Source organism: Falco naumanni, chromosome 19 (genome assembly GCF_017639655.2).
Source record: "Falco naumanni isolate bFalNau1 chromosome 19, bFalNau1.pat, whole genome shotgun sequence".
Lineage (NCBI taxonomy): Eukaryota > Metazoa > Chordata > Aves > Falconiformes > Falconidae > Falco > Falco naumanni.
Window position 1 is genome coordinate 3,115,928 of NC_054072.1, and position 13,074 is coordinate 3,129,001.

At 37.6% G+C, this 13,074-nt stretch overlaps 1 protein-coding gene across 13 annotated transcripts in view; it reads right to left on the bottom strand.

The window, feature by feature from the left end:
- CDCA2 (cell division cycle associated 2) overlaps window positions 1-13,074 on the bottom strand; it is a 102,140-nt gene that overhangs the window by 83,391 nt on the left and 5,675 nt on the right. For 4 of the 13 annotated variants that reach the window (XM_040617858.1, XM_040617856.1, XM_040617857.1 and 1 more), the window contains 11 exons: window positions 12,638-12,716; window positions 11,557-11,789; window positions 11,112-11,199; window positions 10,423-10,646; window positions 9,863-9,941; window positions 9,203-9,249; window positions 8,076-8,216; window positions 7,183-7,360; window positions 6,435-6,649; window positions 4,956-6,029; window positions 620-3,659 (listed from right to left, as the gene is read on the bottom strand). In XM_040617858.1, the coding sequence (XP_040473792.1) occupies window positions 4,992-6,029; window positions 6,435-6,649; window positions 7,183-7,360; window positions 8,076-8,216; window positions 9,203-9,249; window positions 9,863-9,941; window positions 10,423-10,646; window positions 11,112-11,199; window positions 11,557-11,789; window positions 12,638-12,716 (2,322 nt within the window). In that variant the 3' untranslated portion in view covers window positions 620-3,659; window positions 4,956-4,991. Of the gene's footprint in view, window positions 1-48; window positions 3,660-3,697; window positions 4,359-4,955; window positions 6,030-6,434; window positions 6,650-7,182; window positions 7,361-8,075; window positions 8,217-9,202; window positions 9,250-9,862; window positions 9,942-10,422; window positions 10,647-11,111; window positions 11,200-11,556; window positions 11,790-12,637; window positions 12,717-13,074 lie in introns of those variants that run through there. The other 9 variants (XM_040617869.1, XM_040617861.1, XM_040617860.1 and 6 more) reach the window with 9 other exon arrangements.

A 13,074-nucleotide genomic window follows, 5' to 3' on the forward strand; every position in this document is an offset into this window, starting at 1 on the left:
AGAGTAGAGCTCTAACTACTGCCAGTTTGAGTGAAACACACATCCAGGTTTAGGGAATATGTTTTATTTATTTTGGCTGCAGCGCAGGGTAGAACATTTTCCATCCCATCCGAATGCAGTCAAAAAGGTTTTGAAATATTACACAATAAAAGCCATTCATTATATCTGTCTCCTCTCCCTTCCAAAAACAAAAATGGCTGACCAGTTCCAAATCTGTGCAGGGGGCAGGAAGATGGGAGTCAAGGGGTCACTGGAAATAACCCAAGACTAACACCAGGTTTTTCAGGTTTGAGTTAGGGAATATGTTCCATGCCCTCATTCCCAGCGCACACAGGTTTTTCTTCTTCCCCCTCCAAAGCTTGGTTAAAGTAGTTAATTGCTCTGTTATGCACAATTTACAGGACTTAGTTACAAAACTAATACATTAGCCTTCTTGTCTATAAGTCACAGGCACAACTTCATCTTTTCTACTGGGACACAGTGAAATTAGACCTTACCTTATTTCAAGTTAAAGCATTTTGATTTGCACTGTTTACCTCCTAATTTTAAAAATGGGCAATCTGAAAGAATACCTAACTACACTTTACAGTTTGAAGATTTATTTCCATTGCTTACCTACCTGTTAGCAGCTTGAAAACAAAATTTCTTTCACTGCCCACTCCTGTTCCTGTGTGCTTAAGCTATCCTTGGCATACTTCAACGGCACTTTTTTCCCCTCTCTCTCCATTTCCTTCTACATAGATCTAACAATGCTTTTCTGTTTGCTTCCTCGTGCATAGATCGGTTCATCACTAAAGCCTTTCAACGTCTAAGTGAACTGTAAGAGTGGCAGAGGATTCAGTGAGAAGGAGGAAGAGTAGAGCACAAACATTTTAGTGCATTTCCAAACAGCAACTAGACTAGCTGAACAGACAAGAGTGACATTTATACACAACATTTGGTGTTTCAGTATCCCCTTCTGTTGCCCAATTAGAAGCAAGTAGAGATCTTTTTCTCTTATTTTTCAGCTTATTTTAGCTGAAGACTAGGTGAAACTTTATTTACAGCTGATTATTTCATAGAAAAAAAAAAGGCACATATCCTTCTCATTATTTTCTTTCCCCTGCTTACCATGAGTGTCTGTTTGAGAAAACTATTTCTTCTGTCAATTCGTATGTGAGAAAACTTGGTCATATTGCCTCCAGATTTATAACATACGTGACTCTTAATTATGGCAAAATATTGGCATAAAATAATTCCTGAAAAACACTCACTTTCCTTTTAAAACTTCCTGAAAAATTCAAGTGTAAGTATTGTTATTCATTGTGTCTTCAGCTCACTAACGTTAAGCAAGTGTAAGTGAAGACCATTCCAACTGTGAAATACTCCTTACTGCTAGCTGCCAGATACTCAGCTGTCTGAAAATGTTTCAAGACTGCACTTCATAGGATAGCTCAAAATGATATGTAATTACTCTTACTTATTAACGACATCATAATTACAGAGCAGCAAAATAATCAGTCTTTCTAGGACCCACCACTTGTCCTCTACATCAGTCAGAGCATGATAATTACATGGCAATCTGCTAAATGCAATTATTCGGCAATATACACTTAGTGCGAGCTATTACCGTACTTGAAGCCATTTAAAGCCTATACAATGCAGCACTTAACGTTAGTGAAGTACTTCTTTTAAAAGTACTTTGGTGCAAATAAAACTGCAGGTTGCATTAGCATGAGGAAGCTAACCTAATGTGACAGAACACCATTAAAATCTACTTCAGATAGCGCTGCAACTGACAGCTGAAAAGTAGAACCACAAACTCAAAATATCTCGACATCTGTCTGCACTTGCACACAATGTACCTTTATTTTAAGTCCTACACCCTGATGTGGCAGTGAAGATAACAGACTACTTCAGGAAGTTCTTCTGTCGATTGAATAGGGATAGTGAAGTTGCTGGTCATTCAAAGGTTAATGTTAACTCCGTTTTAGAAAAGCAAATCTGAAAATGGAACAGCATTGTTCACTCTGCTGTTCACACTTCCTGCATAACAGTCTGGCCACCAAGTTGTAGGTTACACTACTTCAGGAGTCTATAGAGATACTCCTCTGAGGAAAAGCAGCGAGTCACACAAGATCTGAACATTTAAAGTACTAAGACCATTTTGCTAGCCTTGCATGAAGAGCTCTGTCCCAAATTCCCCAGTTCCTTCCCATGCTAAAGGGCCCCAGTGTTAGCAATTCTCCAGCTCCCTATTCCATGACAGATTCTATCTCGGGTCTTAACTATTATGCAAGTCCCAAATCACCTCTTGCAACCCTAATCTCTAGTAATCAGAAAACACAGCCAGAAGAGACCTCAAGAGGCCATCTAGGCCCTATCCTTACCCCTAGGAAGGATCATATGTCATTCCTGACAGATATTTGTTTAATCTGTTCTTAAAAGCCTCCAGTGATGGAGATTCCACAACTTCCCAAGGCAATGTATTCCCATGCTCAACTATCTCTGCTGCTGGAACTTTTTCTTAATGTTTAACAGAGACATTTTTCTCTAATTTAAACACATTATTTCTTGTCCCATTCAGTACAGACATGGAGAACAGATTATTACCCCCACCCCCTTACAACAACCTTCTGTATAATTGAAGGCTTGTCTCCTCTCAAGTCCTCTCCACATTAAGCCCTGTTAACTGCAACCTCTATTTCTCTGTAGGTTCCAACCTCACCCTCATGCAAGCCATGCAAACTGTCATCAAGCATCCACATATAATTCCTAACAACGCTTCCCAACCAAACTGTGCCAGGAGGAAAACCCAAGCTGTTTCCTTCTCCCTACCCTTGTTCTTCTGTTTCAGACTTTACTTATACTTCAGATCTGAAGTGCACTTAGCCTATCTGCTCAAGAAACCCCAAGGTTCTCTTCCAGTGCTGCTGTGGCTGATGCACAAGACAGCGACACCCCAAAAAGCACGTTTCAAGCAGTATTTTAGATGAGGCCCTCTAGTATCATACATAGTTGTTTATTGCCTCTTCCTCCAGGACTGCTCTTCACTTGATCTAACTATTCCAAAACCAGTATTCAGACATCCAGTCTCCAAAGCTTTCACTCACTGCGAGATTTGGTACCTAAAAGCTGTTAGGTAATTCCTACCATCCCAGCTGCAAACGTAGTGCTCTACTGGGTTTAAGAATGCAACATGACTTCCATATAGAAAGTCGTGTCTGAACACAGTGTGTAAGCATTTCACTGTTCCAGATTAATTTCAGCGCATACTTCAGTTGCTGGTTTGATTCTTTTTGAACGTTAAAAGGAGCCGGTACTATTAGCTTTAATCTCAAAGAACTTTAAGTTTATCCTTAGCTAGTACCTCTTCAAAGATTTTGTACATTATGCTGCGATTTCCCAATTCAGTTAAAACCATAAAAACTCATGTCAGACTGCCCTCTCCCGGCAAGCCAAAGTACTGCTATCACAACGAGACAACCCAAGGAACTATGCCGTTTCCAAATCTAGAATTTTCAGTGACACAAAAGCAACCCCCAAAATAAAAGATCAACGAAACTGTTTTGATAACTTCAGTAATGTTTCTGAAGTAGCATGTGATGAACAGCACTTCGGTAGTGAAGTTTCTTTCAAGTTGCCTTAGGAGTTTGTGTCTTGGGAAAAACTGATGATGTCTGTAAAGAAAAATAAAACATGCAAAAAAATGAAACTGTTCTGTTTGCTTTTAAGCTTTATAAAAGCAGCCAAGTACATACAGTATTTTATTCCACATCAATAATGTTACAAACAAGGTCACGTAAGAGATCATTTTCAACAGAAAGCTATTTCCTTCAAGCTGGCACAGGTATTTCACTAGGGCTGAAACAGAACAGTATGAAAAATGAAAGCAACAGCAACTGTTTAAGTAGACCACCTACAGTCATCACTTTTTATTACACTGTTCAAACTAGAAAAATGAAAACAGTAAGAAGACAGGCCAACCGCTGAATAATACGCACTGTATTTAGAACACATACACCGAAGACTGGAAATGTCCAGAAACGAATTACAGCTTTATTGTATGATGAAGGTTTCACTTTCCTTAGCCAATTTCATTTTTTAAAATTAATTTTATAAGCAATAAATATTTAAAAGCTTTTTTTTTAATGACTAACCCTCACACCAGAGAAGCAGAATTCATTAACTCTTTCTAACACTAAATTTAGTCTTGCTTATAGGAACTCTACCCCTGCTCGTGTCCGAAAGGTAAAGCAAAGTCTGTTCAGAAGATGGTAACGGCTTCCCCGCCTTCGGCTCCTCCCCTTCAAGCCAGAAGTGATTTCTTTCTTATTTGCAGAGAAATCTCAAGGGGGGGGTTAGGATATTTTTGAAATCTGGAAGAAAATCCATGCAGATTTCAAAAGCAATTTATAAGGAATGATCAAGCGCACAGGAAACATCAACACTTCAAGCAATTCTTTTTTTCAAGCTGAAAGGGCATACTTTACAACATGATTTAGCTGCCAAAGACAAATTCACGTCTTCTTTACTTCAATTAAACTTCAAAAATGTAACAAAATCTTAAGCTTGAATCCTGTTCTTTTCAAAAAGAGTTGCAGAAAAAAAACAGTCATTTGCTGAGGTTTTTTATAATATTAACATTAATTGCTATTGCTCTGTAGTCAGCACTAAACTATACAAACATGTAAGCAAGGATGTACCCTACAATGAAGAGGTGACGTCAAATTCAGTTCATCACGGCTGAAAAAAATTTTATCTCTTGATTAAGCTGCCATGACCAGACCAATGCTCTGAGCCAAGCTAGGTCCTCCACACAGTTCTGATCCTCAAGCATTTTAGGCATTAAGACAAGGAAAATCAGTTCTAAGTTACCCAGAAAATTATTTAGGAAACCGTAAGTAAGGACATGTAAGTGGGAGAAAGAAGAAAACAGCACTTAAAGAGAGAGAACATAAGGATCTAATACTGACCTTCACTTCAGAAAATTAGAGATCGCTGAAACCTCGCTAAACGTTAGAGTTATTTTCAAGAGGTACTTCTATTTCTTCATGGTTACATCTGTCCTTCCTAGATACAGAATTTGTTATGCTCCTTTTCCGGGTTTGAGACCAAGTTCTTGTTTCTTGAGGTGTGGATACACACATGTTTCTCCCCCTACATCTTCTGTAAGGACTAGCAGCAAGATGACCAGAGTCATTGTTCTCCTTCCCTGGTGCTGAAAACTGGGTGAGATTTTGTTGTTTATGGTGAATGTTCTCAGATTCTGTAAGGATGGATGTGCTGCTTCTCCTGAGTTTGGAAGCAGAAGCTAGCAGGTTCTTTTGAACCTCACTGGGTACTTGAATCCATGCAAGTCCTTCAGTGTCTGCCTCTTTACATAATCTCATGCTGCGCTTCACTCTTTTTTCAGCACTGTTATTGTTCTTTCTTCTAGAAGGCTCTAAGGAGTCGTTTTCTAGCTGAGGAGCACGTAAGAATTCTTCCACATTGAAAGAAGAAACTAGAAGATCGGAAGCAGAAGCTAGCAGGTTCTGTTGAACCTCACTGGGTACTTGAATCCATGCAAGTCCTTCAGTGTCTGCCCCTTTACATAATCTCATGCTGCGCTTCACTCTTTTTTCAACACTGTTACTGTTCTTTCTTCTAGAAGGCTCTAAGGAGTCGTTTTCTAGCCGAGGAGCAGATAAGAATTCTTCCACATTGAAAGAAGAAACTAGAAGATCATTTCCAGTTATTTCCAATTTTTCAACAGGAAGAAAATCGATGGTACTACTACTTCTTCCTCTTGGTGGATTATCTCTTACAGAATCCTCTCGTGGACACAGAGTTCCTTGTGCACCCTCATGTACACCAGTGCCCTGTTGTTCCAGAAATTCTAGCCCGGTTAGCTGTTCTGCCTTATTTAGGAGATTTCCTTGTAATTTCTCATTTTGTATCAAGGAACTACTTTCTTTTTCCTCTTCTACACATGCAGTCTCTTTAACTTGTTGGAAATAGTCAGATGTATCAAAAGAACACTTCACGTCTGGCACAATGTTTGAAAGCTAGGGGGTAAAAAAAAAAAAAAAAAAGGTGGGGGGTGTGTCAGAATAGGCAAAAAATAACCAACAACAAACTGGTTTCAAACAGCTGATAACTAAACAACTGCTGCAGTTTTCCTCACTAAGTCAAGTCATTCTCAAAAAACCCCAGCTGATGCATAGAATCCTGCACGATGGAAACTGCTCCAGCGTGGGGCCAAATTAATGTTCCTTGAGGCCTTGTTCAGTTGTGTTCCAACTATTTCCTTCCAAGGATGGAGATTCCATGGCCTCTCCAGGCAGCCTGTTCCAATATTTAATCACTCTGTTGTTTTTTTTTTTTCCCCCAAAACATTACTTTGTTGATGGTACAACATCAAACACAACTCTAACTTACTTTCTAGCAGTATCCTTAAGACTATCAGTTACCTTATGACCAGTGGCAGAAGCAGACTCCAGATCACCACCCGACACCTGGAATGCTGTATCATGGGAGCTGCTGGCTTCTGCAGTGTCCATGTCCTTAAAGCTTGGATTTGTATGAACTGCACAAATGTTTTTCCCTCTCATTTCTTCAACCACTGGCTCCTGTCGAACATCCTTGCAAGCCTTCCCAGATTGGGTGTTATCTAAAAATACGGCTTCTGAATTAGAATAAACACATGGTTACTTGACTCGACCTGTGAAAGTACAAAATTTTTTTGAAATATTACAACAAAAGCTTTATAGTATTTTACTTACAGAAAGGTAAACTTCTAAACAACCATTCCAGATAACTAGTGAAAAAAACACAACCAAACAACAAAAAAAAACAGGAAACTGCTGCACGTCTCTTCAATATTCACGCATAACTTACTGATAATTTCACAGTCTTTGAAACTAGTATCTAGTCAAAGTACAGAGAGGCTTTTTTTTTTTTTTTTTGTCAGCTTTACACTTGAGTCTAACAAGACTTAAATTTAGCCAGCTGGAGATTACTAAGCTATTAGATCCTCTGGACTCTACTATTACATTACAGAAGCAATTAAGACAAAAAAAAATAAATGTATAGTGGGCTCTTTACCTAGCCACTGAACTCAAGATAAGTATCAATAGGGTGGGCTTTTTTATGTAACCATTAAAGTTTTAGAAGCAACAGAAAAAGAACAAGGCAAAACAGAACTAAAAACCACATTACCTGAAAAAAATTCTTTTGCTTTTGGCGATTTTGGAGATGAGGCAAAAGAGCAAGCCTCTGGAATTTCAGGGATAGGGCTGAGAAGAGGTTTCTTAGAAGCCATCTCTCTTTCCACATATAAAGGTTTTTCTTCTACCTTTTTCTTCCTTCTTTTCCCATAGCTTGTATGTTTTCTTTTCTGAAAAGATCAGGAATATTGAACACAGCACGATGTAATTGTCGTGATCCTGTACAGAATTTTTCTAATAAATAAGTGACACCATTACTGGATTTTGATGGATAACAGTTGTTTCCCCTAAAACAGAACTTCCACTTTCCTGCCATCACCAAATTAATCTAAAAAACTCAAAGCAAAGGAGAATTACTTCTCAAACATGAGATCTGATGTGTCAAAGAAATTAGTCTTTCAGCTCAAAACCACAGATTCTTCATTCCTACTAGGTTTGAAAATGAGTATGTGCTTTCTCTCCCAATAGAGTAAAACAAAACCCTTCCTCAGCTCTCACACCTTTACAAATACTTAACTAGCACATAACTGAGCAAGTTCAAAGAACTACTGCAGCATATCCTTGGTACACTTGGTAGAAGAACCCGAAGCTCATTTTCTGTCCCTGAAGGCTGAAAAGCGACACCCCGCCCCCTCACCTCCATAAAGTACCCTTTTTGCCCTACAAGTTTTCGTACTGACAGGCAGTAAGAAAAAAGGGGTGCGGTGGTAAGTGCAGGAAAAGAAGATAGGCATGAAGAGAATAGTTGCAGCAACAGGAAACACAACAGCCTTTAGAAAAATTTTGCTACAAACAAACTAATCACATAAAACACATAAGAAAGAAGAGACACGTGGACAGAGTAACGAAGGCAGCACTCGCTGACTGCAGTGGGCTGTCACTTACTTGTGTCTTTTTGGCAGCAGATATGGTTATATCTTTTTGTCTTTGAAACTTATTCTTTCTTGGATTTTTAGTATCTTTAGCATTGTTAGTATTTATGGACGTTGAGATGCTGACATCAGTCCCCTTTGAAATAGGGCCGCACTGTTGAGGAACATGAATTTTAAGCCGTTGGGGTGCACATGCATACACTTTTGTAAAAAACAACACACCAGAGTCCTACAGTCATAAGAAGCACATTGTAATTAGTCTCCATTATTTTATATATGAGGTCATAAGAGGTACACACAACTGGAAATAAAGATCTCCAGAGCTAGTCTCTTCACACAGTACAGTATAGTTGTATTTGTACAGAAAGGACATTCTAATGAGAAAATGGTAGATTTTCATCTTCAAGCTATTTCTTTCAGAGAAGATAGGTTGTTACTTTTATCATATTGTTTTTTTTTTTCCTGCAATAAAGCAGAATAGAACTGTACAACACCGAAGCCTGAAAACATTTCTTACAGAAATTGTTGTACACTAAATTTATGGACCTCAAAATTCCAGCTACCAGAAAAGATACACGTATGATACTCTGCCTGCCTCGTGGCTAGCAGACAACAAGGTTAACAAGACCGGACTTGGGAACACAACCACATTTTCAGTGATACCAAAAGTCATCACAGGTTGCAGAATAAACTTGACTTTATTAGCCTCTATCTCATGTTCCTATGTCGCAAAGAAATTAAAACAAATAGAAAAATTAGACAGAAAACTTTGTTTCCTTTCTCCTCGATTTACTGTGATTGTATGCTTTAATTCCCATGAGTGAAGCCCTGATCCCAAGAATGAAAGTCTGTGAATAAATCTCTTCCAAATTTTGTCAGACTGTTTGGGAAAGTTCATGGAAAATTCAATAGAAATAGTAAATTTAAGTATCAAGCTATAACCACTTTCACTCAAAAATGAGATTTCCTTAAAACAATTACCTGCACTAACAAGAGATATTTCCACATACCAGGATAATCCTCATACCTGAGGCTGTAAAAACTCTTACTAGCATCAGGAGGCATAAAAGATAACAATTCTGCCTGAATAAGTTAAAAAAATCAAACCAAACATCATCACTAAAAAAAACCAAAACTTACCTTCCTTTTTCTAGAAGTTATTCTCATATCAGATTTGTCAGTTTCTGCTATTATATATGAAGAAAATAAGAGTATTGATTCAGTTTTAACACAGTTAATCACATTTTGAGGAAATGATTCACATAATTTCTAACATTACGCACAGTGTGTTTAGTCATCTTAGTCCTGATTAAATAGTGAATTAAGTCTTAAGAACTATCAAACATGTTAAGATTATAAAAAAAAAAAACCTTAACAGCTTGCTTTACAAAACAGAGCAAAGCAAAACTTGTAAGGATTTGGCAACAAAATAATTAGCGCTTGCGCAGCTTTCATAGAGATACATCCATATACATGCACACTGCTTTTCTAGGTTTTTTATTCTTGCCTTCCTTGCTATTTTAAAAACATCAAAATTACAATATCTGAATCAAGATAGTAAACCAATTACTTAAAGCAGTAAGTCCAGTCAGATCAGCCACTTTCACAGAAAAATACCACAACGTCAAACAACGGGTAAACGCTGCAGCTACTGCAAAGACCTTTAGAAGAAAGCAGCAGCATTTAAATTTTAGCACAATTGAAACACCCCCCCATATAAAAACAAAACACCCCTGTGTCATCTCTCAATTTTCAGATACAGAAAGATGCACTAGTGACAAAAATACAAGTTGGAGTTACCTTCTGCATTTTCAACAGGTAAGACGTCTCCTGCAGCAACAGAGCCCTCCAGCAACTCTTGAAGAGGCTCAACACATTCCTTTAAACAAAGGAAAAGTTAATTTTCTTTAGCAATATACTCTATTGATACATATAGAAAACGACCTCGTCCATTATTTTTTGGAACAGCCAGGCAATTATTATTTTTTTCCCCTTAAAGAATGCAGCAGCTCATTTGCTGTATATGGCAAAAAAAATACAGTATCAAAAGTACATGAATAAGCCAAGGCAAAAACATTTTATATGCTACCAGTACTCAGCTTTAAACATAGCTCTACAGGCCAAAATGCTATTTACAATTCATAAAGCAAAAGAAAAAGCTGTCAATGTCATTCTAAAGCTTCAAGCAGACAATTTAATATTTCAGCAATTTCTTTTCAAAACCACACAGACCAAAGAAAAAACGAAACAAAAATTGAACATTCACAGAGACCAAAAGGCTATTTTAATAGCTACAAACAAAACAACAAGCCAACAAACAAAACCAAAAAATACCATATCACAAAAAAAAAAAAACTTACATCATCGCAGTCAAAGTTCGGCTGGGTTAATGGTTCTTCAATGAGACTCGACACTACAACGAGGCTATGACTGTTTAATCTTGGATGATGGCCTGGCATTGCTCCTTTGCGCAATGGAGTATTTGCAGGCAAAGTTTCATCAAATATTTCTGGGCTTAGAACTTCTCCAAAAGTAACTTTTCTCTTCTTTGAAGGTTTTTCAGAGCTGTGTCTTTCAGCTTTCTCTATCATAATAAAATACACAGACTGCTTAGTGAACTTGGAACTTTCACAGAGCACTTTTCAAGGTCTTTTTATGGGTCATAGCATTCTTTCAGAAATCAGACACACTCCCCAAACAGCAAAATACCACCTTTACATGTCCTGTATTAATTAAAGGAGAAAGAAAATAGAAGACTAGAAATGACTAGCTGTTCCACAATTCCAGCTGACAAGTGTAAAATTTCTTGAAAAAACAGGTGATTCTGTTCTAGTGTTAGAGGCTTCCTGAAGCTTGGTGTGGGATTTTTTTTTTTAATAGTCATTATTTTCCTTGACAACTTTATTTTCTGCTTCACACAGTAGGATGCCACACATGAGCTGCTTCAGTGGTGGTTAATGCACATCATTCTTCAGATTTAGCAAAGACGCAAAACCTTCTGAACCCACATAATACTCTACCTATTTAAAAAACAAAAGGAGAATCTGACCTGTTTGCAGTGATTCAAAGATCTCAGCACAGCTGGAGACTGCAAGAGACTCGCCTCCTCCTCCGGCAACTGCATCATTTGAGTGTTCCTATCAAATTTAAACAAGACAATCATCTATTCAATACAATTTAATTAAAATACTGTCCTCGTTTAAAGCAAAAGTGAAAATAACTTTTTTTCTGTAAGCAACATTGAATAATCAGTCCTATTGCTTAAAAAACCTACTTGTTTTCTAAACCAACAAAACAACATGCATCTGGATCTTCCCATAGCATTAAAACTTCAAGTAAAGCTTCCAAAATGACCAAACAGCAAACAGATACCTGTTGATAGTATTACATTGTTTCCAATGCATGTCAAAAAGTATTTTTAACAATTCAACTTCTGGTAGTCCAATAACGACTACAGAATTTCATCTTTAGTACCTCCAAGCCAGTTAACTAACCTTCATGCTATCCATTAATCGCTTCGTTGGCATTTTCTTCAATACAGATTGCAGGTGGGAGCCCCTCAGTGTATGGTCACCTAATGAACTCTCTCCCGTTCGAAGTGGTGTGACAGGTGACTTGCTTTCATCAAGTATTTCCAAGCTCAGTTCTGCAAAATTAACTTGCTTACCTCTTAAATCGGATATAACACTACTACTACTGTCTCTAGTGACATGGTCAGAACCGAAATCTTTAGAGCAAGTAGACAGACAATTAAAGACTGAAGTAAAATTGAGAAGACCTTAATATTAGCAACATGAACTACAAACGTACACGCCTCCATAGATTCTGTCCATCAACATCACAAAAAGAAATACATCAATTTGTTTCTGCATTTCTGCTATTATTGTACCACATTTACAAAACATACAACAGCAAAAAGGAAGCACCACATGAAAGAAAAAGACATTTTGCATAAGGATTTCTCTCAGCCATGTACACTGGGGGCAGGGGGAAGATCCATATTCTCTAACACAGGGAGGGACTCTGTGCAATGACATCCCTCTCTCCTTCACAGGCATGAACTATTCAACCATACTTTTCCCTAAAAATGGCCTGGCTAGCAAAATCAAGGAAAACTAAACAATTATTCTCAGCCTGTGTCTCAGTTTGAAGTTGCTTTTTCTATCAGAATCGAACTGCTAACATACCACCCAAGAGGCCCTAGCCCACCTTCCAAATATTTCAGCTCCTCTCATAAAAGCTGTTTCCTTCCTATGAATTGTGCTTAAGTAAAAACACGTTTAATGCTGTGCTATACTGAACGAGCTCTCAATTCAGTTCTTAATCTGGGATTTGAGCCTTCTCTGCAGCAGCACTTGAACAGATCATTATTTGTAGTACTTTTTTATTTTATTTTTTTTTAATTCCCTCATCAGCCTTATGTCAGTTATATCAGGTTTCTACTAGATTATAAATTGTAGACTAGACGACAGACGTGGAATGACTGCTTATGAAACATTTCCTTACAAATATTCTAAGTATTTTTACTTTCTAATAAGAATATAACAAAGATTATGATAGTGATGAATCTCTTACCGTGGCCTGTTTCTAAGGTGCCCCTAATCAGAACAGTCTCCAAAGAGTCAGTAGGATTGTGTTGCTCATAAACCCATTCCTAGAAGAAAAAGTTACAACATTTTAAATATATCGCACCCCTTTATATACACATCCACACAACACGATAAAGAAATAAAAAACTATTTTGCAAATGCTGCCTTTTAAAATAGCATGAACTCTGGAGTTTTTTTAACCCCATTGACGAGGATTTCAGGGTTCTCTCAATCATCCACTACTTCCGTTAAATTTCTTTTCCCAAAACACCAACGCTAAATGCTTAAAAGGATTAGACATCAGAAATGCAAAAATAAGATGGCACAAAAAACCTGTGTATTTTAATAACTAATTTAAGAAGTTTCTTCCTAACCTCCATACAACTGTTAGATTATCACCGCTGTTATACAGCTCGGAGGCTG